The 26,455-nt window shown below is 41.2% G+C and overlaps 1 protein-coding gene across 1 annotated transcript; it reads left to right on the forward strand.

Moving 5' to 3' along the window:
* On the forward strand, positions 1-26,455 carry abcc6a (ATP-binding cassette, sub-family C (CFTR/MRP), member 6a). The gene is made up of 31 exons (XM_086296717.1): positions 1-397; positions 3,186-3,362; positions 3,538-3,663; positions 9,073-9,210; positions 11,815-11,937; positions 13,020-13,081; positions 13,206-13,337; positions 14,529-14,735; positions 15,900-16,077; positions 16,291-16,452; positions 16,570-16,662; positions 17,220-17,423; positions 18,559-18,705; positions 18,804-18,891; positions 19,458-19,527; positions 19,640-19,766; positions 19,862-20,038; positions 20,122-20,289; positions 20,496-20,679; positions 20,778-20,862; positions 20,951-21,068; positions 21,479-21,686; positions 21,783-22,093; positions 22,384-22,583; positions 22,751-22,877; positions 23,094-23,195; positions 23,307-23,453; positions 23,549-23,707; positions 23,821-23,987; positions 24,098-24,292; positions 25,099-26,455. Exons 1-31 carry the CDS (start codon positions 356-358, stop codon positions 25,205-25,207), a joined length of 4,533 nt encoding a protein of 1,510 aa, XP_086152843.1. The 5' UTR covers positions 1-355; the 3' UTR covers positions 25,208-26,455.

The following is a 26,455-nucleotide window of genomic DNA, read 5'->3' on the forward strand; positions in this document are numbered from 1 at the left end:
ACTGAGTGAGACTCAGAAAGACACAGAATCTCAGGGCAGCACCAGTTCAAACAGCGAGGCAGACAGAAACAGCGTTTGATTGAGAGAAGCTGTTTTATTAAAGAGCAGGAAAGGTCACACACTCAAACAGACACACACACTAATAAACACAGCGTACCACACAGACAGACAAGCGAGGACTGGCTAAACCCAAGAAACACAACCATTAGTCTTTTAGGACTCAGTGTCTCTCCCCCCGTCACACATACATACACCCACCGGTGCTGTTGCAGAGAGTCTGTGCTACCCATTGTGAGGAGCAGTGCTGATCGAGCCCAACAAGTGGAGCAACAGGGAGGAAGGAGCCAACGAGTGGATGGATGCCTTTTGCAGACTCAGTGGCCTGGACCCTCTGTGGGTGAGTTTATGATGTGTTCACTGACCCTGGAATCACATCGCATTACTGAGTGTGTGGCTTTTTCAGCCAAGGTCACTTTTAAACAGCATTCATTTAAAAAATGAGGTATGTCTTTATAATTCCTGCTTATTCCTGCAAAGATGTCTGTTAATTTCAGCTCGTAGTTGTCTATGAATTGCTAAATATGAAATCAAAGATATTTTTGTTATTTTGGCAGATTATATTATGAGTATTAGCATTTGTTTACAGAAGTGTTGGTGTATAAACACACTGGTATAATTCTTGATGAAACTCTCCTAAACTTGTTTTAATCTTATTATTTAAATGATCAGTGCCATTAGCATTAGCCAGATTAGCATTTTGTCCTTGGATACCTGTTGTTTATTGGGATTAGAAGGATTACTGGCACTAATAAATAAATCAAATGAGTAATACTAATTTTGTGTGTTTAGGGAGAAAACCCCCATACACTGACCTTCTCAGTATTCGCAGCCAGTATTACTAATTGTAATCTAAAGCTTCTCTGAACGCCAGCCTTTACCTTTGATGAATACCACAGTTGTGTGTTTATTGTCATCCTGCGGCATAATTCATAACAACGAGATGCTGATTGGATGAAATGCACCACAGTGAGTCTGCTGCTCTAATTGGAAAAGGTTTTTAGTCTTGCATGTTTGCAAGACTCCACACTCTAAATCCCGGCTCTAAAATAAAAGGAACGGCTGTGATCCAACTGGAATGCCAGGATTATTAAATGCACTCATTCCCAACTTGACTTTTTCAACCCTCGTCCTTCCTCTTTCACTCGGTTTCTGGTTCTCGTTACTTCTTGTTCTCTGTTTCTGCTCCTGCAAAACCTCAAAACAACTGCCATCAAACACTGTTGGGAAAGTGAAAGCGTGTTACTGTATTTTGTGCAGCCCTCGCTGCCATGAAACTTCAAAACACAGATGTGCTGTTCTTATGGGATGTTTTAACAGATGTTTCTGTCTTCTGCTGGCCACAAATATCTATTGCTATTAACTACACTGACCTTTTTACATGTTTTGGAAATGACATCATTGCTGACTCACTGGTCACAGCCTTGGGGCAGCAATGCAGATTTATATGGATCTAAAACTGAAATTGTAAAGTCCAGCTCAGCAATCTGTTCCAGCAACACCTGACCTGAAAGGTTTTAGGAAAAATTTGAAAGGGGCCAATTTAGGAGCTAGGATTGTGTTTAGCGTCTTTCTTTTTAGATCAACCTAATCTATAATTTGAACAACAGGCCAAAGTGAGACAGACAGGGGAGTGATCAACGCTCCCTTAAATTACAGTCTCTATAGTTTATACACGTCACATACTCAGAATAGGTAATCCTCTAACAGTTCCTCAAAACTCAACGGGATTGCAACACGCTGAATTGGTTTCTGAAATAAAGGGGATGTAAAAAGCAACAATGAGCAGATTCAGAGGACAATAAGTGTCTCTGTTCTCCACTCTCAAATCACTTTGTCAGGTAAAAATAGACACTATTGGCATCTACCAGACACCATTTCAGCCAAGGGTCAGAAACAAGCAAAAAGCACAAGAAAGAGCGCAGAGAGGCTTTGACGGGTTGGATGTCATCATAAAAGTGCTCATCTGCCTGCCACTGACCACAGAACTCAGACAGGTCTGTGAAAGTAGCCACCCACTCGCTCCTTCTCAAGCAGTTTTTCACTTAAATGGATTTTGATATGCCAAACCTCACAGAAGCTGCTGTTATACCATAGGTGCAAAATCATGCACTCGTTGCATAACCTTAACCAGATATGTAGTGAAGCTGTATGTGAGAATCAGACTTTTAAGGCGAGGCAGCCAAAGAAGTGTATCATCATAATTGCTAGCAACTGAAACAAGAGCCTGACAGTCCGATCATGATTCAGACCCATGTGGCAGTAAACAGTATTGACTGATGGTAAACTTGAATTAATCACAGTTACCAGAAATGACAGCGTCAGTCTGCCCAATATCTCACCTGCCGGGCTTCACTCAAAAGCCTGTGTGTGGACAGACGGTTGTTACATAATAATCTCGCAGCTGCCACCAATTTTGGCCACTTTACCTTATCCCAGTTGGAATTCTACCAGCAGAGCCAGACGTATGTGCCATGCTAGAAGCTTTAAAACCACTTCCTGTGGTGACTCCCCAGGGCAGTGTTGTTAGCACAGCCAGACACCCTGCCCCTCATTAGGGCAGCGAGGTGATAAACAAGGGAAGCTTGACAACAACAAGCCATTTAGCCCCAAGTATCTTTTTTTAACGATAGACAGACTATCTTGGTTGCGCTACTGTTACGTAATCGCAACATTTTGGCAGCATTTGCTCAACACACCTCGTCTGCACAAACTTTTATAGTTTATGGGCTTCATTATTACTGTAGTTCTTGACCTCATCGTTTGATTTGTTGACAGTTATATTGTCCTACTCAAATTGGGAAACAAGCCAGAGACGTGGTGAGGGGGAAAAAAATAAAACATTCAAATACTGACTCAGCTTTTTTGGCAAAGGAGGCCTTTTCCAGCTCGCACTCTCTCAGGACTGAGCACAGATACGTTTTCTGTTGACCTGCTGTGGTTTCGCTCTCAGTGGATTGATGGATGAAACGTAGGACCTGCACCAAGTCGGGATTTTTGCCACTTTGTCCCGCCTGCTTAGTCTGTCAGATGATGAATATAATCGCACAGTTTGACCTCGGTTTCTGGCTTTTAAGTATATTCTTTCAAGCTGAACTTTTGAACTTCTTGTTTTCTCTCTGATGCAGGACTGGAACCGTACATGGTACACAGCCAACCCAGACCTAACCCAGTGTTTCCAGAACACAGTGCTGGTGTGGGTCCCCTGTATCTATCTGTGGTTGCTGGCCCCTTTCTACTGTCTTCATCTCTACTGCCATGACCGCGGACACATTCAAATGTCCTGTCTCTGCTCTGCCAAGATGGTGAGACATCATTTTAAATGCCGGCCAGTCTTCAGTTTATTGTTTAAGTTTTTCCCATGACAGAAAAAGAAAAAAAGTCGAAACATTTGCTAAGTTTGTGTTGGTTTGTTTTGTTTTGTTTATTTTTGTTTTTAGCTTCTCGACTCATTCTCCTCATACTCTCTGCTCTGTTCAGGTGTTGGGTTTCCTGCTGGCTTCATTTGGCTTTGTGGAGTTCTTCTACATCCTGTTGGAGAGGAGCCAGGATATCCAACACCACATGGTCTTTCTGCTCAGCCCTATTATTCGCAGCATGACTGTGGTAAATACTGTGGCTCTTTTTTCTCACACATGTACACATCTATCCAAATCAAACTCCAGTTGTTTTAATTTAATGTTTTATTGACCTGGAAAAGGTTACGCACACTTTAGATCTTGCATGACATTTGGAACATCAAGGATAGGAGCAAGGCGCGTTTATCAATTCCTTATTTAGCCAAAGCACTGCACTGTGTTCTTAGTGTTTGTACTAAGGGGGGAAACTACATGTCGTCAGAATGGGAGTGATAACATTAAGGCACAGTGTTGAAAACAAATCCTTTAAGAATAAAAAAGCAAGAACTACAACGCAAGTTTTTAAACACAGTTATTAAACACAGACAACAACTTTAATATTACTGCGAAGCAATCATCTAATTGTGCATCAGGTGTCCATAATTTCTATATATAGATGCACCGTTGATTTGTAGATCTGACATTTGTTCTTCATTCAGAGTAGCTTTAGCTAACAGAGATGTTTGGGAAATATTTCGACTTGTGTCCTGCTGGCTCACATGTCACTGTGCAAATATACAGTATGCTAGTCAAACACTGAGGTGCAAAGATGCAGAACTATAGCTAGATTTATGGTGTAGCAGGCAATGCAAATATCACAGTAACCTGCTTGTATTTGACAATCGCTCATCGGACTGCAAAGCACTTATATAATGACATCACTTACTGTTTCATGTGGAGTCAATGTAACTGCATATGTATGTGCAAAGTTCCAATGCAATGAAAGTGTGACTGTTAGGTACTTTGGCAGTGGCCAAATAAACCAAATATAATGAATCAGATATTTTGCAGCCTGGATCCCTCTTTTACAAAATATATACAACTGACACTGAAAAAAATGGGAATTGCTTCATGTTTCCATCTGTGATTTAGGCTTTTTAACACAAACTCCTCTCAGCTGAGCTCATGAGACACCAGAGGAAGTCCATTCCCTCTGACTTCCCCTTTCCCAGTTTGGACCCTTCCTCTTTAATTTTCTTGCTTCTGTGAGTCTACATGCGTTGTTTTTTACATTATGGATATAAAATCTGCAAGAATATGACTGAATATAATGTGTCAGAGTATATACCTTGGAAACAGTATACACTACATAATGAATAAACACTGCATAAACCATAATATTTCTTATAGGTGATGATCTAGTGTATACTGTTTCCAAGGTATGTACTGTTTGTATCTGACACATCATCATGCATCATGATGATTGGTCAATTATGTATTAGAATTCAAATGAGCTGCTTAGTGGCGAAGAACATTGACAATGGCATGGCTTCAATCCCAATTAAGTCCATATGACTGTCTTCCAACTATGTGGTCTGTCTTTAAAACAAAAACACACAAATCCACACACACAATTGTAGTCTGTGTTAACCCTAATTACACAGGAAGATTCGGTCTTTATATAGCCTACAGGTGTACTGTTGGATTGGAAGTTTAGATGCCAGATGCTTCTCTGAGCACAATTCTTCTGACCACAACTGTACAGTTCAGTGGGTTCAACTGCAACGCCTTAGCAAAGAAGAAGAAAAGATAAAAGACAAAATAGCCCTCCGGATACCCTAGCAACAAGAATCCTCGGTTGGGTATAAACCAAACCCAAAATCCAAAAAACCCCAAAACAAAAAGCTCTGACTCAAATGTTTAGATCTGAATCAGTGCAAGACATATGCAGATGTACGTAGTCTGGAAGAGATCTTTAATCTTTACAAATGTTGTTTGTATCTTCCCTCAAAACATCTTGAAGCAAACCATACTGGCCTCCACGACCCAGATCACAGTGGTGTCTAGGGTGAGCGGTAGAAGGTTATTTATAGAAAATAAGGCCCAGCGTGCAATCAGAGAAATGTTTTAGCCTTTGTTGATAGAAAAGTCCCTGAATGTTTCTGAGAACATCGATCCCACTCATTTTCAGTACATCTTAAATGATACTTAACTTGGATGAGAAGGCAAAGGAGAAGAGGAGTACAGCTCAGCATGGGTGGCATGGCAAGTTTAAAATGCTGTTTATCCTGAGCAAGAGTGATAGAAAGTACAATGCTATGCAAGGGTGCAGAGCCCAGATGGGAAGGGTCCTGTGAGCTTATAAAGTTGTCGTATACGACCCACACAGTTGTATAAGTTTACGTACAAAGCTCTCTCTCTCTCTGTAGCCTCATACAGGTTCTGCTCAGTCTCACTCTCCAAGTCAGACAGCTTTACCCACCTGTGGTCTTTTCAGACTCTTGAGTAAATACCAGCACGTGTTTGTGTTAAAAATACACTGAGACGTCTCTTGTATCAAAAGGATACATCTCAAAAAAGGTCCCTTATTTGGAATATCTAATTTCTCACACCGGGGAGGAGGGTGGGGGGGCAGACAACAAACTCCTAAATCACATTAAGAACATGTCTCCAATCTTTAAATCTATGTGCCAGACTTATCTTTATTAAAGGATATAATTTTCTAGATGTTGATTCTAGCCACATACCACCAACCGGTCCCTGGGTGCGGGAACGGAACACTGTGCTCTTGTTGCTCTGACCAGTTTGTTTTGTTGCCCTTCAACTCAAGTTAGTGTATGGGAACGCTTTCGCCCAAGTCAGTCAGCCCACGAATGAATCGTGGTCAGTACGGATGTAAAGTACACACATGACACCGGCTATAATCAGTAATGCCATGACGTAAAGCTCCTATTCCATCCCCAGCACTCCACACTTCCCATGTAATTATAAGGTCGGGGTTTGATTCAGGCCTAGTGATGAAGTTAGTTCCACCCACTGACTCCTACAAACAGATGGGCTTATGGTTTGCAGCAATATGGTGGCAAGACGGAGCGGAAAGCTAGGAATAAGATCAACCTTCCTCTTGTACGCTGACCTAAGGCCAGTTTGGTGTTAAGGTTTGGACTGGGGCTGATGTGATCTTATGTGTTTAGGAGCAAAAGAATTAAAAAAAAGAAGGTTTATCCCATGGGCTTGGTACAGCACACTAACATAGAGTGTGCCTAATAGATATGGTGTTAAGTAGTCCCATAGTCTTACTTAACTCCTCCAGCAGTCAATAAGATGAACTGACTAATGGGTCAAATTAACCTATGAAATACATTCATTTATATTGATTCATCCCCAGTGTTAATCAACTAATTATCGCTAAACTGTAGCATTTTAGCATCTTTTAGCTAACTATTTTATCTTTATGATCACAAGCAATATCTAGTTTAACATAGTTAAGAATATTGTTCCCATATGCAGCAGAGGAAAATACTTCTAAAAGTGTATTAAATAACAGTTGAAGTTATTGACTTTTGCATTTGTTCAATCTTTATATCATGCTGGGCTGTCCCACAGATCCATTTTTACCATTCACTGGCACTTTAATCTATTGTTATGTAACTGGAAGATTAACTGTGGCATAAAAATATCCTCTTTTTCTCAAACTTCATTTGACGATAATCTTAAATCTCCAGTAGTTGCTACACAGGTAGTATTAAAGCATTTCGTGTTTAGTTGGCTAAGACCACAAAATTGAGTTAAGAGAGGGCTGGACTGGCACTGCTCAGGCGCGTGCAACCACAAGCACTAATAGGCTCAAAATCTTTTGCTAACAGCGCTGCTATGCTATGTATATAAAGCAGTGAATGAATAAATCAGGCCAGTGTTGCTGATTTTATGTTCAGAAAACAAATATGCATTTAAAGCAGAATAAAATTCCATTGAAAACTATTAAAGAAGCTACTCAGTTAACTAAAGTATTGCTAATTAGAATAGCTTCGGTCCTAAAGCACACAAGATTCTTTGACATTTGTGTGTTTTGGGTTGGCATGTTGTTCACATCCCCTCTTTACTGTATCTATGGCTTTCCCTCCAACTTCCCAAACACATTCAAGTCAGGTAGACCAGAGACTCTAAATTCCCCATATGTGTGACTGTAAGTGCGTGTCTATTTATATTCTCTCTCCCTGATGGGCTGGTGAGCATCAAATGTGTTGGGGGAAATGAATGAACAAATCAAATCAAATCAAATGTTTCATCATCACTGCAGCAAGAATATTGTTTATATTAGTACAAAGACATTCACTGGATTTACACAAAGTGCTTCAGGTTGTTGATGCAAAAAGAAAAGTTATATAACTGACAGACCAGCAGTTTATAACAGGACAGCACTGCGGCTCGTCCCGGGGTAACCAATGTGGGTGCTCATTATGAAACCTAAATCCGCTTTCTCCCCACTTGGTGATGAGCTGGCACGGTGAAGTGACGTCTCACTTGGCCAACCACTCGGTGAGGGACCAATTACAGAGGTTCACAAGCCGATGCGTGCCTCCTCTGAGCACAGACAGATAGCCAGCATGTCTAAACCAAATTAGTCTTTTTTTGCTTGTTTGTTTGTTTGTTTGTTTTTTGGAGAAAACAGGAAAGTATATAGGACAGTGTGGCGTGCGGCGTATATGTGTCATTTTTATAAAGAGAAAAGAGCCAAGTCATATTCGTGTCTGCAGCCAGGGAATTCCCAGAATCAGAGCTATTTTTGGAGGTTTTTATAAAACCATTGACCGCATTACATTAGATCACATGAAATCTGTGCTCTGTGGAAAACACTCGCACTGACAGTTGCAGCTAATAGAAGAGAATGAGGTTCTGTGGTTCCACGAGTGGCATCCGGTGACACACGCAGCCATTAAAAGATCGTCTGTCAGCATCCTCGGGTCATGCATTTGTTTTAGTAAGCAAGATAGCATTTGTTAATATTAACCAGAAAAAAAACAGCTTGTTGGCAGTTTTATTCCCCTGCATCAAGTGAAGGTTTTTCCATGAATTAAATGTTGTGTAAAATGTTAACCGTAGTTAACTTCAACGTTTGTCAGCATTTTTTGCAATTTATTTTGTTGCTATATTAAGTTTGCACTGCATTTGTTATTGGATTGTGAAGTTATTGTACTGATTTCCAAGCTAGTTTGGCTCATTGTTGGTTAGGTGAGAAACGATGAGCATAAAAATATCACTTTCTTTGGATTTCTGCAGAATATCAGAATATTCAAATAACCTGAAGTCTTCATATAGACATAAATCCAGAGGCATTTAGAGTCAAAGGAAAGCCTTTTGGAAGGTCTCTGTTTTTAAATTTATAATGCAATCTATAGACGCAATGCCAATTAGAAAGCAGTTGACATGACTGTACACAGACTATGAAATCTGATTTTCCCAGAGACTGAAAAACATTGTTGTGCTCTACAAAAGTTGATTGCTCCTGGTCCTTTTGTCCGTGAAATCATTTCAGGCAGTATCAACGTGGCATCACAGACTGGAGTTTGGCTCTCTTCTCTATGGTGCTCTCAGGGACAGAGTTGTTTCCTGTCCTGTGTTGCAAGAACCACACATGTTAACTGTTAAATTAAAGTCTTTCTGTCTCTCTTTCTAGATCCTGGCCATGTGCATCATCCAGTTGGAAAGAATAAGAGGCTGTCGTTCCTCTATATTCCTCTTCCTGTTCTGGGTCTTGGCAGTTGTTTGTGCTCTGGTGCCTCTAAGAGCAAAGATCCAGCTAGCCATGGATGAGGTATGTTCTTAGCCTATTAATGAATATAAAAATAAATGTACCCTTTAATATAAACGATATCATCTTGCATCCAAAAAGACTGAAATCAAAAATAGGCTCATGCCAAAGTGAATTTGTTAGCATGCCCAGTCTGAACTTAGTGAACCTGCCATGTCTAAACACCGTGAAGAGGTATCTAATCAGCTGTGCTCCTACCCATAGTCTAGACGCGAGACTCCAGCAGCACAGCTTGAGCTGTACCCTGTGTCAGAAAAGAATTTCTATCTCTATCCCCCAATTTTAACCAAGGTAGCCCAAAGTTAACACAATGTGTTGGAGGATGACACTGCCAATTCTGGTCAAGCCTGTGTGTGTTTAGGGTTTCCTTTTCTTCCTGTGTCTCCCGTCGAACACAGCAATCATTGTTGTATGGGGGTAGGTTTGTATTTTTGTTCACGCAGCCGTGGGGCAGTCGCATTTGCATTTCCATAAAAACACACACACATCCATATTTCTGTTTTATCGTTTCTCAGTGTGACATTCCCATACTGTTTGGGGGAGAGTAATGATGGGCCTGGGATAAATGCTGGTGAGACATGGCAGCCCAGGGTCAGACCAGAGGAACGTCAGCGCTGTGTTTATGGACCTACACTGCTGTAACCACGGCCAGATGGAAATCTATGCATTCACACATAATGTAAAGCCATATATGATTTACACGCAGATGTTTTCATTTCACACATGCGGACACATGAACGGTGCACACATGTAACCACTCGTAAATTCTTACTATATCCTCCATACCATATTTCTAGTTTATGATGAACCGTATCTACGTATTAAATTTGGTTAATCACTTTAGGCTTTTTACCACATCCTCTCCTCCAAAAACTGTTGTTGCTGCCAGCTAGAAGGTATTATACGTCAAGACTGGCATTTAAAGTTTCAGATTTGCAGGCAACTCCCCTAAAACTCATAAAACAAAGGAAGTTATAATTCCTGGTAGACTAATTGGCTTAGTCTACCACAAAGACAGTAAACTGATTACAAAAATTAAATGTAATGTGTCAGCTACTGAGACAGATTTTGTTTTTATGCTAAATAGTGGAGCTAGGTATCAAGCATACAGCCACAAGCAATATCACTCCTCTCAACCAACTTGGGAAGGAAACTGAATGTGCTTTTTCCTAGAATGTACAAATATGAATTTAATATTCATACAGTTGCAACAGAAGTAGTGAGGAATTTCCAGGATCCCATCGGTAAATAAAAATTGGACTAGATCTCAGAAGTAAAACCAAAGAAAGGAAAGATTTAGGCAATGAATAGTGACGTTATAGATCTGTTTAACAGTTTCAAAATTGCAAACAAAATATTTTTAGTGTTTTTTTGACTGGTGTATTTCAATGTCTGTAATTTTCATTATTTAAAAATGCCATTTTGTTCTCAGTTATCCTGGCCAGTATTTGTTTTCTGAGGGTTTTACTATAGCGGTCATCACTAACATCAGTACTGTTGCATGACAAAATACAAACAGTAAGACGTTTTCTTTTGCTGTGATGAGCTATAAAAAAAGCATAGGCTGCACAGCTCAGCAGTTTTATTCCGTGTGGACTGTATATAGCGCTGAGATGTATTCTAAATGTTTACGAAGAATGTGTCCATTTCAAATTGCAGCGTTGACAGCTCAAGTTGATGGAGTACATGTTTGCGGACCCTTGGTCATTCTTAGCTGCTTGACCTACATTTTTCCCACCCACTCTCCGACCATCCTGACCCTGCTTTTCACAGTGTGGCCGGATCCGTTTGGCTTCTTCATATCGCCTTTCTGGGCACGGCACCACACTTTTCACAGAAAATCATTTTACTGTTTACCATGGCTCCAACTCTTATGCATAGCCATACTGCTGCACATACACAGCACACAGCCTGTGGCAGTGGCTCTGTCCCAGTTGTAAACAAAGCCTGTGCCAGAGCCCAAAGTTTCTGTATGTCAAGAATAACATGCGAGTCCTACAATTCACAAAAGTCTCTGAGTGGTTAATATTGCAGCTGCTCCCTTGATTGAAAGTAAGGGTGCTGGTTTGTGAAACCACAATTTCCCTGTTTACAGATACGGGCTCTTAGCGTGACTGCGAGACAAATTTAACTGTTGTTTCATTTATAAAAAGCACACCATTAAAGACTCTGGGTTTTCACCCTGATTTGGCTTAAAGGTCCAAAATACTCTTTATTGTGTCTGTGATCCCGGTGCAGAAACCATCCTCCGCTATACGGCTTGCGCTCAAAGGAAAAGCTATATAAAAGCTATATAATGAATTTTGTGCTGTTGTGAAACTGCACACAAAGCCACAGTGGTGACAAATGATCCGTTGTACCACAGTCAGGATGTTGTGTGATTTGTTAAGTAATGTTGAAAGAGATGAAACAACCAAAATACATTTTGATCCAAATGAAAACCCTCGTCATGTCGGCCGCAAAGCCAATTAATTGTGTCCCTAGTTTAAAATAAATGTCTAAATTGCAAAACTTGCTTGAAACCAGTAGACTCAAAGAACTTTAACTGCAGCATTCTGACATTATCAGCTGCCTTTTCATTGCTTTTCCTATTTATTTATTCCACAGGGCATTGCCTCTGATATTGTACGATACCTCGCCTTCTTCTCCTACTTCACAATCCAGTTGGCCCAGCTATTCCTGTGCTGTTTTGCTGACCAGCCTCCAGAGGGAAAAACCATCTCAGAAAAGGTAGGCAGAGGAGAATGTAAACCGCTTCCGTCAAGAACATCCTCTATGATTACCTAGGAACGAAAAATGCCGGAGTGGCTGTCCTGTGGTTTTCCGCTTTTGTTGTGAAGACACTTTTCACTTTTGGAGGAAATGATGTGATTCACATCCTCCTTCCTTTCACTCTCACATGTCCACTTTGGCTTCCTGTGAGAGGAGTGTGAATGACTGTGTGTGTGTGCCTGTGTGTCTGCATACCTTCAGTACTGCTCACTCACTTTGTGAGATAACATCGAGACCACTGCTAAGAGTCTGTGACCACACAACAGAAAAGCAATTACTTAATACAGATCTCACTACCCCATCAAACATGAGCTTGGTAAAACGTTGTTGAGCTCAGAATAATACGCTGATTAGGGGCAACTCACAGGTGAATGAAAATGAGCCTCTAACTTATCAAACAGACATATGATGTAATATTTCCGCAGTGGTAAACAATTGAAATAGCTGGAAAAGTCCCTTAAGAAATTGCTGGCAAGTAGCAAGGAGGTTGAGGGTGCAGAAGCCACAGTCTGGCGTGGTGGACACACCCATTTTCCTCCACCTCCTCCGCTGCTCTGCCCCACGCTCTGGTTAGAGTTACTCACAGGAAGAGAGGAAGAGGGGAGACAGAGAGTAAGAGCACTGGTAATGATGAGAGCAAACACCCCAGTGAGGGGGTGGCAGGGTGGAGGAGATGCCAAAAAGTTTGCGTGACGGGACAAACTCTGTTTTTCTGCGTGTGTATCCACTTGTTATAGTTTGTGATGACACATTTCCACTCTGTCTGCAGCAGACCTCAAAACGTCATATTCACCCTGCGCTAACACTGAGCACTATTTGTGCTGTTCTGTGGGAGTTCATGGCCTTTGGTCGTCAGACTGGACCACCTGAGTGTGCAGTGTTGTTTGCGCACATTAGCATTCTTAAACACAGCCCGCACAAGTGCACCATTCAACCATCAACCGACGGACTCTGTTAGGATGTGTATTTCTCAAAAACCCTCAAGTGGTGAGAGATTTACTGCGAAAACAACAGTGAGTCTGGTCTTTAATCTGTTGCAGAATCCCTGTCCTGTGAAAGATGCCTCTTTCCTGTCAAAGATCCTCTTCTGGTGGTTCACTGGGTAAGATGGTTCTTTAAAACCCTTTCATTTTTAGGCATCGGCTGACTCACTGCAACAACAGTTTGTGCTTGTTTACAATAATATGTTTATTCTGTTTGAATCACTTCCCGTGTTTCTTCCTCAGACTTGTCGTAAAAGGATATCGCAACCCACTGGAAGCAGGGGATCTGTGGACCCTAAGGGAGGAAGACAGATCACAAAAGATCATCTCAGATCTGGAACAGGACTGGACAGCTGAATGTGCCAAACTTCAAAAGTGAGAATTATTTAAATTTGGTACTTTGGGTATTTACAGTAGTACTGCAATGCACTTTGCATATGCATCTGTATACCTCTCTAGTATGGCTGGGATTACGCTCCTTTAAGACACGTACACAAACATCTGCAGACACCACAAACACATAATTGTTCTCATTATACTACTTTCTAGTCCACTTGGAGTCTGCTCGGGGGAAGCATGTGCAGTTGGTGGACAAGTCTGTGGGGTCACCGCAAATTGGAGGGTACAATAACAGCCGTGCTGAGCCTCACATGCAGCTGCTGCTGATGAAACTTACATCATTCGTACCCTAGTGGACTCTGTGTACTAGTGGATGCAAAATCTATAACAAAATCTGTTACAGTACTGGAACCAATAACATTATTTTAACATTAACCTGATAAACAGTCATCTTTCAAGTCCTCAAACTGCCATTCTGACTTTCTGTTGAAAATTCTTATTTAAATCCTAACCTTAGGTAACCACGTCTTTACTGGGATCATCAGCTTTATTTGTTAGATTTTAGAAGGCATCTGCTTTTACATAGTTCTCCACATCAGAAGCATGTCAAATGTCAGCATACTCCTTTAAAGAACCACATCTTCAGCTGTTTAATGTTTGATATGTATCAGGCAGCAGTTGGTGCATGAATCTGCAGCACAAAAGACAGGACACGACATGTGCAGGAAATGCACGTGTCTTGCTATTTTGACATAGGCCTGTGATCCCCTGTACTCCTCTCCTTATTGTCATAGCCAAAAATCAGTTCCATTTTATTGCAATGTGGTCAAACTTCAACATGGGGCTGGTCGAATTAATGACCCGAGCAGAGCAGAGCTGTAACTGTGGTAAATTAAAACTTGGGATGTCTCATCACCACAGGCATTTAGGGCTAAAAATAGGCCCAAAGAGAGTCATTTGAGGACAATACAATACCATAATGTCAAGACTAGAGACTCTGTGCCATTTCCAAGGCTTGTTAACACAATCCAGTGCTTTGAAAGCAGTTGTTAAGTCTAATAATTATTTCAGCAAATAATGCTTTTCTAAGCTGCCAACAAATTCAGCGGTGGCACGAAAAACAAGTGCTTTTTTAGAGTTTTACATTGGAGACTTAAAAGACAGCAGCATGTTGGTGCATCTCTAACATAGATGTCTGTAACTGTGACAATGTCTTTGCTCTTTTAGGCAGGAGAAAGCCTTAGCATCAGGTGTGGCGCTGGGAAGCCGACTGCCAGAGCAGGCTCAGCTCCTCAGGAAGTTGCAAAAGGAACAAAGCTCTGGCTTCTTCCTCCTCAGAACACTGGCACGCAAATTCGGCCCGTACTTCCTGACTGGTACTCTGTGTATCATATTCCACGATGCCTTCATGTTCGCCATCCCTCAGGTGCTAAGGTAAGAGTGCACCAGAACCTCAAATTCTGCTTTTATGAAAGACATGTGGCTTTAAGTAGATGTAGTATGAGTTGCCAATATTTGCAAATATTAAGTGTATCTCAGCCAGTACCATGAGGCCCATGAGTATTTTTTTCCATTGCTGAAAATCCCCTAGATAGCAGTTCTCTCATTTATATAATCCATAAATGTTGTGACGATTTAGCATAAAGATAGAAATGAAGTAGTCTAGTCTGATAGAAAGAGGTTTACTTAGTGCAAGAAACTGTGCCATTATATTTGGAATGAGATACTGTTGTTGAGTTCCCAAATATAGCTTTTTCACTGCTCAGTGTCCCACAAACCAAATGGCATTGAGTGTACTGTATTGAGGAAAGCTCCAGCCAGACCTTTCCAAACCTCAGCTCTGACTGAAATTACCTGGATGCACTGCAGACCAGGCTAGGGTAAAATAAAGTTTTATTGTTTTACTGCTGGGAAAATTCAAGAAACAGCAGACAAAAATACAACCGTCTAAAATATCTCTTTAAATATAGAGATAGACAGATAAATAGCGTTAAGGGATTTGGTGATTTATGACAACTGCCAAACAACAACAGAAGCTGGCAGCAGTGAAAACAGGTCATGGCCGACCCGCCACCCGCCTCACCATCCCACCAGTCAGACTGGAATGTTGTTGTTGATGCAAAGCACAGAAGCAGTGGAAGTGTTAATTACGGTCATAGAGCTGTGAGCAAGAAAAGTAGACGAGACCACAGCCCTCTTTGCTCCAGTAAGGAGGACATGAAGAGAGAGAGAGGAGGCTCTAAATGTCAGAAATGCAGTTGGACCACAATAAGGGAGCCGCTGGCCAAGTGTGAGGGCAGCCTGGCCACAAGCTGAGCTCTGTTGTGCAACCTAGGCTACTTTGTGATGGCCAGTTAGCCAGCAGCCACAGCAGCGCTCAAGGACATTGGCAAAAGCACACGAAAAGAGTCAGATAATACCAGATTGAATCTGTAAAAAGAGTAAAAAACCTGTCTGTGCCTGTTTTGCTTTGCATCATTCGCAACTTTCCAGGAAAGATATAGAAACAGAGCCTCAATACAGAGGTTGAAGACAAAATTGAACATGTGCAACCATCTGAAACATTGCGATTAAGTATCTCTTTGTCCTCCTCCGTAGTCTTCTGCTGGATTTCATGAGAGATGAAGATGCACCACTGTGGAAGGGCTATTTCTACGCCACGCTAATGTTCCTCCTCTCTTGCCTTCAGTCCCTCTTCAACCATCAGTACATGTATACTTGCTTCACAGTGGGAATGAGGGTGAAGACAGCTGTCATGGGCTTGGTTTACAGGAAGGTGAGTCACTCTATATCTACGGACATGAAGCCACTAACCGACACAGACACACAACATAAATTATGTCTCAAGTGGCACAAACAAAAACCTTATCTTCTTCCAGAATGGAGTATGTGATTAGCAGTTTTACCTAAGATGAATGATTTTGTGAAATCTTTACGAGGATATTAAATTACACTGTAAACAATGCTGTCTCTTTTGTTGGCAATCCAGTCTTTGGTGATAAACAGCTCTGCCAGAAGGACTTGCACTGTGGGCGAGATTGTGAATCTGGTTTCAGCAGACACTCAGAAGCTCATGGACTTTGTGGTGTACTTTAATGCTGTGTGGCTGGCTCCGATTGAGATTGCGCTTTGTCTCTTCTTCCTCTGGCAGGTATGTTGAAATGCAGTGTTTTTACAAAGCATCCAATTCATGCACAAATGAGGCCTAACAGAGTAAGAGAAAAAAAAACAAACCTTGAAACAATCATATCCTTTCTCCTTTTTTCAGCAACTTGGCCCGTCAGCTCTGGCAGGAATTGCCACTGTCATTCTCATTTTTCCACTCAACGGATTCATTGCAAAGAAAAGAAGCAAGCTGCAGGTAAAAGCTGTTACAGGAATCCTTCACACTTTCGTTCCAGTAGCCCAGACATCTGGCACGTCAGGTCAGGGATACCACAGCTGGTTTAGATAGTGACTGAAGAGCTGTGTGGGTGTTTGGCCTGGATGGTGCATTCTCCCTTGTCCTTTTGATGTCTGGTCCATATAACATGCTTGAAAAACAATGACAGGAAAGGGTGGGCAGTAGAAAGGCATAATTTTTCATTTCTTTGGAAAAACAACAGAGGCTTCTGTAAATTTGGATGCCAGTTTAATCGAACTTAGTCTTGAATGCAGTGACCACATTCCTGGCTCTTTGTTGTTTCCTTGTTATAAAATTCACTAAAATGTAACAAGCAATAAATTCTTACTGAATTAAACAAGTTCTGTGATGTTCAAGAAAACTACTACAGCTGTAATAAGGGGAGTCAAACCCATGTTCACAAATGCATGAATCCTGTGGTCTGCTAATTGTCTATCCACTGTGCCTCAGTTCCAGCTTTGCATGCGGTCTTTTTCAAACAATACTGAGTAAAAACCCCTGTGTCTGGTCAACAGGAGATTCAAATGAAGTTCATGGATGGCCGTATCAGACTGATGAATGAGATCTTGAATGGGATAAAAATCTTGAAGTTTTATGCCTGGGAGAAGGCCTTCCTGGAGCAGGTTTTGGGCTACAGAGAAAAGGAGCTCAAGGCTCTGAAGAAGTCTCAAATTCTCTACTCCATCTCCATCGCATCTTTTAACTCCTCTTCTTTCTTGGTGAGAACAATCATTTGATAGACATTCCAATACAGAGGCTAACTCCACGATACTAACAAGCAGTCCTGCATGTCTAAAGTCTGAATAAGCCCACTGTGCTAAAGAGCTATATAGTCTGCAGTCTTGATAGTGAGGCGGTCTTGAATAAATAGACATGTAGACAAAAAAAATCTTGTAGTTTCTCAAGTACAGTAGCAATATATTAGATTTGATTGATTTGTTAGGAATTCACTTCATGACCGTCCCATGATAGCACCAAATGCTAACTATAGGCTAGGAGTGTAGCTTAAACAGTAGAGAAATGTATATGCGTGTATAACAAGCAGTCAGCTGTGACTGAAGGTGATTGCTCTCAGGGGGCTAATGCTACAATGTCTCTGCTGCAGCTCATTTAATGCTTAAAATCTAAATAACAGATGCCGTGAAGAACTTAGTGGTGCTGTGAATTTCCTCATCTTTACAGAAAGGAATCAGTCAAAGCCAGTAGTATCTATTGTCTCAGCCTTTTCTATCGAAAAAATACAAGAAGAATAAAGCGTACCTCATGAAATTACATTTAGGCCACAGCTCCACAGGTTCCCATTCATTCACGGCTCTTGCACCATACCTTTAAATAGTAGCATTCTACTAGTAACTAGTATTTTCTCAGTCATGCTAACGTGTTGGCAACCACCAGGTATAACCATTATACCATCTTACCATGCCAGAAACACAAAGTAAGCTGAGACAATACAATAATTACAAGTGTTAAATCAATAAGGTTGTGTTAGATCATCAAATCATTAAGATTTATCCTCTGGAGATGTCTGAAGAGAATTTCATCTTATTCTATCAAACACCTTGCTGGAGACGCAAAAAATAAAATTATACATAAGTGGCCTTATTTTAAAGATTCAAGTCTACAGAACAATAAGACTTGGCTAGACTTAGGGTTACGTGCCACAGACAGGGCGGGGAAGTCAGAAAGTAGTATCAGACATTTAAAGCATTGCTGCTGATTGTCGTCTCGACGTGGGTTAAAGTATATTGACAATTTAGACCTGTGCAATCCTTGTTCTTAAAACTGTCTGTGCCTAAAGAGCATGCAGGGTTCTGCCCATAAAAGTAACATTTAGTGCCTTTTTTCCCCCCCAAGATTGCTTTCGCCATGTTTGGAGTCTATGTGATGCTTGATGACAAGAACGTCCTGGATGCACAGAAGGTCTTTGTCTCCATGGCGCTAATCAATATCCTGAAGACTCCACTCAGTCAGCTTCCATTTGCAATAAGCACAACCCTGCAGGTAGGTTGCATTTCTTCTCCATCCCTGATTGAGGAGATTATTTTCACAGTCCACAGTTTAACAGCACATATCGACCATTTCATTTCTGACTGTTTCAGGCTGTAGTCTCACTGAAACGTCTGGGGAAGTACCTGTGCTCAGAAGAACTGAAAATGGAGAATGTCTCAAAGGCACCACTGAGCTCTGGTAAGAACCCCACCCATATATACACTATTACACTGAATGAATACACTTCTATACTTTTCAGTTTCACAAATATCCACAGTTTGGTTCCCCATACTGCCTGAAATCACAGGCTGTCATAATCAATATAAGCATCCCACAAGATGTAGTTGTTTATAACTGTGGACTACCACAACCTTGTATGGATCATGTGCACTGTCACTTCCTGGGTCCCCAGGCTGACTGGTAGACAGGGTAATTATAGGATGTTCCCTTCAGCGGTTGAACGTAAATCACAGCATGAATTCAGACATATGATTCAGAAAGAAATAAAAAAAATATACTGCACTCCTCTGTCTGTAAACTGTCAACACTTCCTAAGACAGCTTGTGAAAAAGCAGCGGCTCTGTAATTTGTATGATTAAGAAAATTCACTTGTAATTACGCCCCGGCTGCACCCTGCCGAGTAACTTCAAGGAGAAGCTTTGTTTTGAAAGTTTGTTTATCACTAAGGATGAAAGAATACATCTGTTTTCCAGTGCTCGCTGCAGGTTTTGTTCTTTTAAGTCAATCTTTTCTTTATTGTTTAGACGGAGAAGATGTGGTCATAGAAAACGGCACTTTCAGTTGGTCTGCAGAGGGTCCTCCATGTCTTAAACGGTATGTCTTAAGTATGTGTTTATATGTTTTGGAAAAAGAAGATTGAAAAAAGAAATCAACAACAGAATAAAAGATTTGAGGCTTACAGGAAAATTCACTTCTTTGTTGACAGGATCAGTGTCAGTGTACCTCGAGGCTCCCTTGTTGCTGTGGTAGGACATGTAGGCAGTGGAAAGTCCTCGTTGTTGTCCGCTATGCTTGGGGAAACGGAGAAAAGAAGTGGCCAAGTTACTGTCAAGGTACTAAGCTTGCGTTCCATAACAAGGTCTATTCATAGTTTGTGGGCAACTTGTAATAAATATTGATATTCTCGCTTTTGACTGTCTCTTCACAGGGTTCTGTGGCGTATGTTCCCCAGCAAGCCTGGATTCAGAATGCCACAGTCCAAGACAACATCATATTTGGCCGGGAAAAGCTGAAAACATGGTACCACCGTGTGCTCGAGGCCTGTGCCCTGCTCCCTGACCTGGACATCCTACCTGCTGGAGATGCTACAGAGATTGGAGAGAAGGTATTGAATACTTTGTTTAAAAAAAATGCTGCTTCATGCATATGTTGAGTCTCAGATATTTTAAACGTTTTTTCTCCATGCAGGGACTTAACCTCTCAGGCGGGCAGAAGCAGAGGGTCAGTTTGGCCAGAGCTGTCTACAGAAAGGCTGATGTGTACTTGCTGGATGATCCGCTGTCTGCCGTTGATGCACATGTGGGTCAACACATCTTCGACAAAGTCATTGGACCAAAAGGAGTCCTTAGAGACAAGGTAATGCCATATAACGTCTGCAAAGTGCAGTTTATCCAGTTCAACGCAACCACAAAGACAATTGCGCCAGTTACAAGTTCTGTGCTATTGTTATCATAATATGGAAACAACCACTTTGCTGACACCTTTGTTTTCAAGAAAGCCTCAATTTAGTGTTGGATTGTGCTTACATGTCATTTTTCTGACTTGTGTGGCTTGCTATACAGACCCGCATCCTGGTGACCCATGGGATGAGCTTCCTGCCGCAGGCCGACCTCATCCTCGTCCTCGTAGATGGAGAAATCACAGAGAGTGGCTCTTACCAGGAGCTCCTCAGCCACCACGGCGCATTTGCAGACTTCATCCACACCTTTGCAAGCACAGAGAGAAAAGAGAGTGCCATACAACGAGGTGAAGAGACATTTCAGACATTAGTTTTGCTGTTTTACATTAAGACAATCTCTTAAATTCCCAGTAATAACTCAACACTATGCACACTTTTCATGTAGCTGGTTCCAGGAGGTCTAATGCTCGCCTCAGTATGGTCGACTTCATGCCATTCTCCAGAGATCTCTCACAGGAGCAGCTCATTGGGTACATTGACAAATGCATCACTCCTCATTCTCATATTTGGAATATAAACCATACTTTTTTATGAAACTGACCTCTGACCTCTCCTTAGGGGTGACACCACTAATACAAACCTGCAGAATATGGAGCCTGTTTCTGAAACAGACCAGGAACAAGTACCAGAGGACTTGGGAAAGCTCACTGAAGTTGACAAGGCACGCACTGGAAGAGTAAGTCTGAAAAAGGCCTAAAATTAGGTGTCAGTGCCACTCCCTACCATGCTCTGCAGTTTCCCTCAACTCTGCTTAGCTTGCCAATATATTTCAAATCATTGTTGTTATTTTAGATTGTGCAAGTCTAATGTTTTGGTAGACAGTCACTCCCCTTATGTTATTTTTGGCTAAAACAAGAAGCCATCTTCAATGAAAAGCAATTTTACATGACATGTGCCCAGCACCAAACGGCAAACAGATACACAGCAGACACATTGTTCTGGTTGTGTCTGCAAAAATAGTTATTGCTGGTTTAATAATTATGAATAAAATTGTTTTATTATCTCTGATCTGGACTTGGATAAATGGAGGGAATGGATGTGAAGATAGTTCTCTTATTCCTGCTGCTTTTTATCTGTTTGTAACAGGTCAGGTTGGATATGTACAAGAAGTACTTCAAGACAATCGGTTTGGCCATCATCATTCCCATCGTCTTCCTGTACGCCTTCCAGCAGGGCGCTTCGTTGGCTTACAACTACTGGCTCAGCAAGTGGGCCGATGATCCTGTTGTTAACGGCACCCAAATTGATACAGACCTGAAACTGACTGTCTTTGGGGCCCTTGGGTTTGTGCAGGGTGAGTTAGTGGGTTTAATTCAAATGATGCTTCAAATGATTCAAACAATTTAACTTCGTTTGGACATAACAAACACTCATTCTCCCTTCCCTTCAGGTGTTGCTATCTTTGGTACGACTGTTGCCATCTCTATCTGCGGGATCATCGCCTCTCGCCACTTGCACATGGACCTCCTGAACAACGTGCTGCACTCTCCAATGTCTTTTTTTGAGTCCACGCCAAGTGGCAACCTCCTGAACCGCTTTGCTAAGGAGATTGACGCTATTGACTGTATGGTCCCTGAAGGCTTGAAGATGATGCTAAGCTACGTCTTCAAGCTCATGGAGGTCTGCATCATCGTGTTGATGGCTACACCCTTTGCAGCCGTGATCATCCTGCCTCTCGCTTTCCTCTATGCCTTTGTCCAGGTATATTTTCTCCCCAAAATATAAACTCTCCACTCTGATCTTTAGTTTCTTATTTGAGATGATGCTGTTGAATGTTGCTTAGCAAGAGCTGGGTTCCATTACTGTATGTTATTGGAAAGTTCTGGGCTCCAAAACCAAACCTGCTGATTTTGCCATCCACTTGAATTTTGTTCCCCACCTGCTGACATGGACTTTGAATGCATTCACTCTGAGTTATGGGAAAGCCCTGAGTGTTCCCACTTGTTTCATTCATTAAAGATGGTGTTTTACTTTTCCACTGTGGCCAACAGAGCTTCTACGTTGCCACATCCTGTCAGCTGCGCAGGCTGGAAGCTGTGAGCCGCTCGCCCATCTATACCCATTTCAATGAGACGGTGCAAGGCGCCAGCGTCATCCGAGCCTTCGGAGAGCAGTCCAGGTTCATTCTGCAGGCTAATGAGAGGGTTGACTTCAATCAGACCTCCTACTTCCCTCGATTTGTGGCCACCCGGTGAGAGGATATGCAATCATTATAAAGTGCCTTAGCTTTATTCATATTCCATTTGCTCACTTAGCAGTTGATGAGGGTTGGATAAGGTTTATAACATTAAGAATTGTGGTTGATTTATGAGATAACAATGTTATTAATGATATTAATGATAACACTGATATCTACAGGTGGCTGGCAGTCAATCTGGAGTTTGTTGGTAATGGTGTGGTCTTAGCTGCTGCCATTCTGTCTGTGATGGGGAAAAGCACCTTGAGCCCAGGCATTGTTGGTCTGGCTGTGTCACATTCTCTCCAGGTAATACAGTCTACCCACAGTCACGTTGTTATACTGTTATCCAAGTAGCCACCTTATTACCACCAGAAACACAGTATATATTCTTTGATCACACAGCTACAGAATGAGGCATTTGGGAGTTAAACTAGAAAAAGTGAAAATTGCATTGTTTTTATTTCTATCCGGAAATGCATCGCATTTCAGGAGAAGTAAAAGCCTTTTCACTAAATATTGCAGGTGACTGGAATCCTGAGCTGGATTGTGCGATCTTGGACTGATGTGGAAAACAACATTGTTTCCGTTGAGAGAGTGAACGAGTACGCTGACACTCCTAAAGAGGTCATTATTCCCACCGCACACACACGTACACCAATCACTGCTTAGGACAATAAACTGTACTAGAGGAGGGCTTTTGTTTCTCTACTTATCCTTCCTTATTGGCTCATACAGGCCAGTTGGAGTATAGAGAGCAGCTCACTACCCCAGGCCTGGCCCCAGAACGGTACTATAGAGTTCCAGGACTACGGACTGCAGTACCGTAAAGGCCTTGAGTTGGCTCTGAAAGGAATTACTTTGCATATTCATGAGCGAGAGAAGGTAACTCATTTTGTGTGATATTAAAAGTGTTCATCGCCTTGATTTAAACTGCATAATTATCTAAAACATCATTTCTAAAACCTGATTTTTTTCAGGTCGGAATTGTGGGTAGAACTGGAGCAGGAAAATCCTCACTTGCCCTGGGAATCTTTAGGATCTTAGAGGCAGCAAAGGGAAAGATCTTTATCGATGGAGTCGACATTGCTGACATTGGACTCCATGACCTCAGATCGCGCATTACTATCATTCCTCAGGTATAATAACTCTTATTGAGATCTGGCTTTCATCACATTAAAAAAATGATTAGTGATTATATTACTAATTTAGACATTTCGGTGATGAATAAAATCTCTGTCCTCTCTCACAGGATCCTGTGCTGTTCTCAGGCTCCCTCCGGATGAACCTTGACCCTTTTGATACCTACACAGATGAGGAAGTGTGGAGTTCACTGGAACTTGCTCACCTCAAAAACTTTGTATCTAATCTGCCTGACAAACTTAACCATGAATGCACAGAGGGAGGAGAAAACCTCAGGTACACATAAGCTCACCAATATGACACGCAGTAGCGTACAGTAGCGTCTACTCCAGCACCACGTTTAGTATGATATTCTAATCTTCCCTTCTCTTCCTTTGTATACGTAGTCTGGGTCAGCGTCAGCTCGTATGCTTAGCCAGAGCCTTGTTGCGGAAAACCAAAATCTTGGTTTTGGATGAGGCAACAGCTGCTGTGGATCTGGAGACCGACACACTCATCCAGTCAACAATCCGCACACAGTTTGAGGACTGCACTGTGCTGACCATTGCTCACCGCCTTAATACCATCATGGACTACACCAGGTATATTAATGTTCATTGTCTATTTAGTGAATCGACAAAAAAGTAATGGTGACAATTTTAAGAATTCATTAAGTGACTGAGGCTAGGTAAAGATCCCACATTAGATGATCCCAGCTTCTGGAATATTGCTGCTTTTATCCATTTCTTGTCACAGTCCAAAAGTCTGTGAAAAGAGAGGACTCTGGACACTAACATGTAAAGGGCATTTGTTATTAGAAGAAAAAAAACTGTTTTTATTTACCATTTCAAAGACAGTAAATTGTGGGAATGGTTCTAAAGAAATATATTCTTTCTTGTAGCCCTATAAACAAACTTGTTAATATTAACTTTTGCCTAAACCAGTAGTATCTATGCAGTTTGTGGAGTCAAAGAGTCAAATCCAGGTGTAACATGGTCACTAGTGACATGCATTGTTTTTGCATTATTTAACTGCACTAACTTAATCAATGAATTGTTAACTTATATTCTGTCATTTGTAGATACGAATTAACATACAGAGGAAAGATCTGTTTGTAAAAACTTCTTTAAAAATGGATCTGACTCTTGCTGCCTGTGGATCTGAATGAGAAACAGCTAGATTATTTGTTGGACTATGCAAAAGTGTTTGAGGTCAGACTCTCTATGTGATGCAGGCATGTTATATGCTAGTAGAGTGTTATGCTATATCCAGATACAGCAAAGGAAATGATGACATGTGAGATGACGAATACAGATGTGCTTTGCAATATTTGCTTGTACTGCACAGCTTTATTACACACCTATATGTTGCATATAAACAATATACTTTCTTTCTTGCTGCTTCGCAGAGTTATCGTCATGGACAGAGGCCACATTTCTGAGATGGACTCTCCAGCCAACCTCATCTCACAGAGGGGGCAGTTCTATCGAATGTGTCGGGAAGCTGGACTGGTCTAGGTCTCCGCTGGGCTTTGGCCATAGAACTGATGACCTGGTGTACAGATGTGGCACCTTATGCTTATGGCTCTCCAACACACATTAATCTGGGCCATTCCAAGCTTTGTGGCAGCTCCAAAGACCTCTCCGTGAGGGCATTGTCGATGAATCTCAAAAGCATTTGTTGGTTTTTAACAGACAGACACACTGTCCCAAGTCAGGAAAAGACATTGTTAACCTCAGAGGATGAAAACTATACAGGAATGCTATACTGGATATTTGAGTCTCACTACAAATGTTGTATTTCGATTAATGGAGTCAGTTTATTCCATAAAAAGGATTAAGCCAAAGGCTGGAATGAAAGGGTAACACAAATCTTAAGGATTTTCATTCTCTTTAAGAATGGAAGCTATATTATTTTTGTAGTTTTATAAGTGTGTATTTTTTTATGTTTTCTCAGGCTTAAATATGGATGTTTACTCACTCTTTTTTTTAGCCTTGTATAGAAAGAAGAGGCAATTTTATAATTTTAAAATGATAGAAGTCTTATTTTGTCTTCTTGTCTCAGAAAGTGGGTCAGGAAATTCTCTGACACACTAACCTTCAAAAGGTTCACTTTGGCAAAGGATGGGCAAATGAGGTTTGTACTGCATTCAAAATCTGAGCTTGGGGCAGCCAATTTGGAGTTTTTATATGTCAGGGAAAATGAGGAAAACATTGAAGTGAGCCAACACATTAGCAATCGTCCAACTATGTTGTGGCCATTGTTTATTTCTGTCAAAGTAAACACATAAAACTGTCAATAGAGTCCTTTCTGGTCAGATTTAACCTGACACCGGTAGTGAAAACCACCATGAATGAAGAGAATGCCTCATGAAAACAATGGTGATAAATCTCTGTGTGATTGTCTCTCAGCGTCTACCACACAGACCAGGCCATACACACACGGAGAAGATAAAAATCAGTGTTTGTTTGTTTTATTTTTTATGGTGCTGACATGTTGATTTTACTCTCTATTCAAAGAATGAACCCTATGAACTTTTCAAGGAGAAGAAGCATTTACTGTTTTGTCTTACTGGTTTAGACAATATATTCTAAGAGAAACCCAAGTTTTTATTTATACCATTTGACAAAATGTATTAAGTGTCCTTAAAATTATGAGGATTATGTTATATTTATACTTTTTATAACAAGCTTGATCATTTTCACTGACCTTTTACTGTTAATGGCTTTTGTTCCATACATCATGCTGGAAAATAAAATTTATTT

The sequence above is a fragment of the Aulonocara sp. 'chitande type north' Nkhata Bay genome, linkage group LG6 (genome assembly GCF_057382095.1).
Source record: "Aulonocara sp. 'chitande type north' Nkhata Bay isolate Kocher_YH1m ecotype deep benthic linkage group LG6, A_spYH_male_GT1.1, whole genome shotgun sequence".
Classification (NCBI taxonomy): domain Eukaryota; kingdom Metazoa; phylum Chordata; class Actinopteri; order Cichliformes; family Cichlidae; genus Aulonocara; species Aulonocara sp. 'chitande type north' Nkhata Bay.

Bases quoted from the DNA above. Each gene is read 5' to 3' on its own strand.
- abcc6a (XM_086296717.1), top strand. From the start codon at position 356: ATGGATGCCTTTTGCAGACTCAGTGGCCTGGACCCTCTGTGG. The intron at 21,687-21,782 runs GTGAGTTAGTGG...CCTTCCCTTCAG, and splicing joins GGCCCTTGGGTTTGTGCAGG to GTGTTGCTATCTTTGGTACG. The intron at 23,988-24,097 runs GTACACATAAGC...TTGTATACGTAG, and splicing joins GAGGGAGGAGAAAACCTCAG to TCTGGGTCAGCGTCAGCTCG.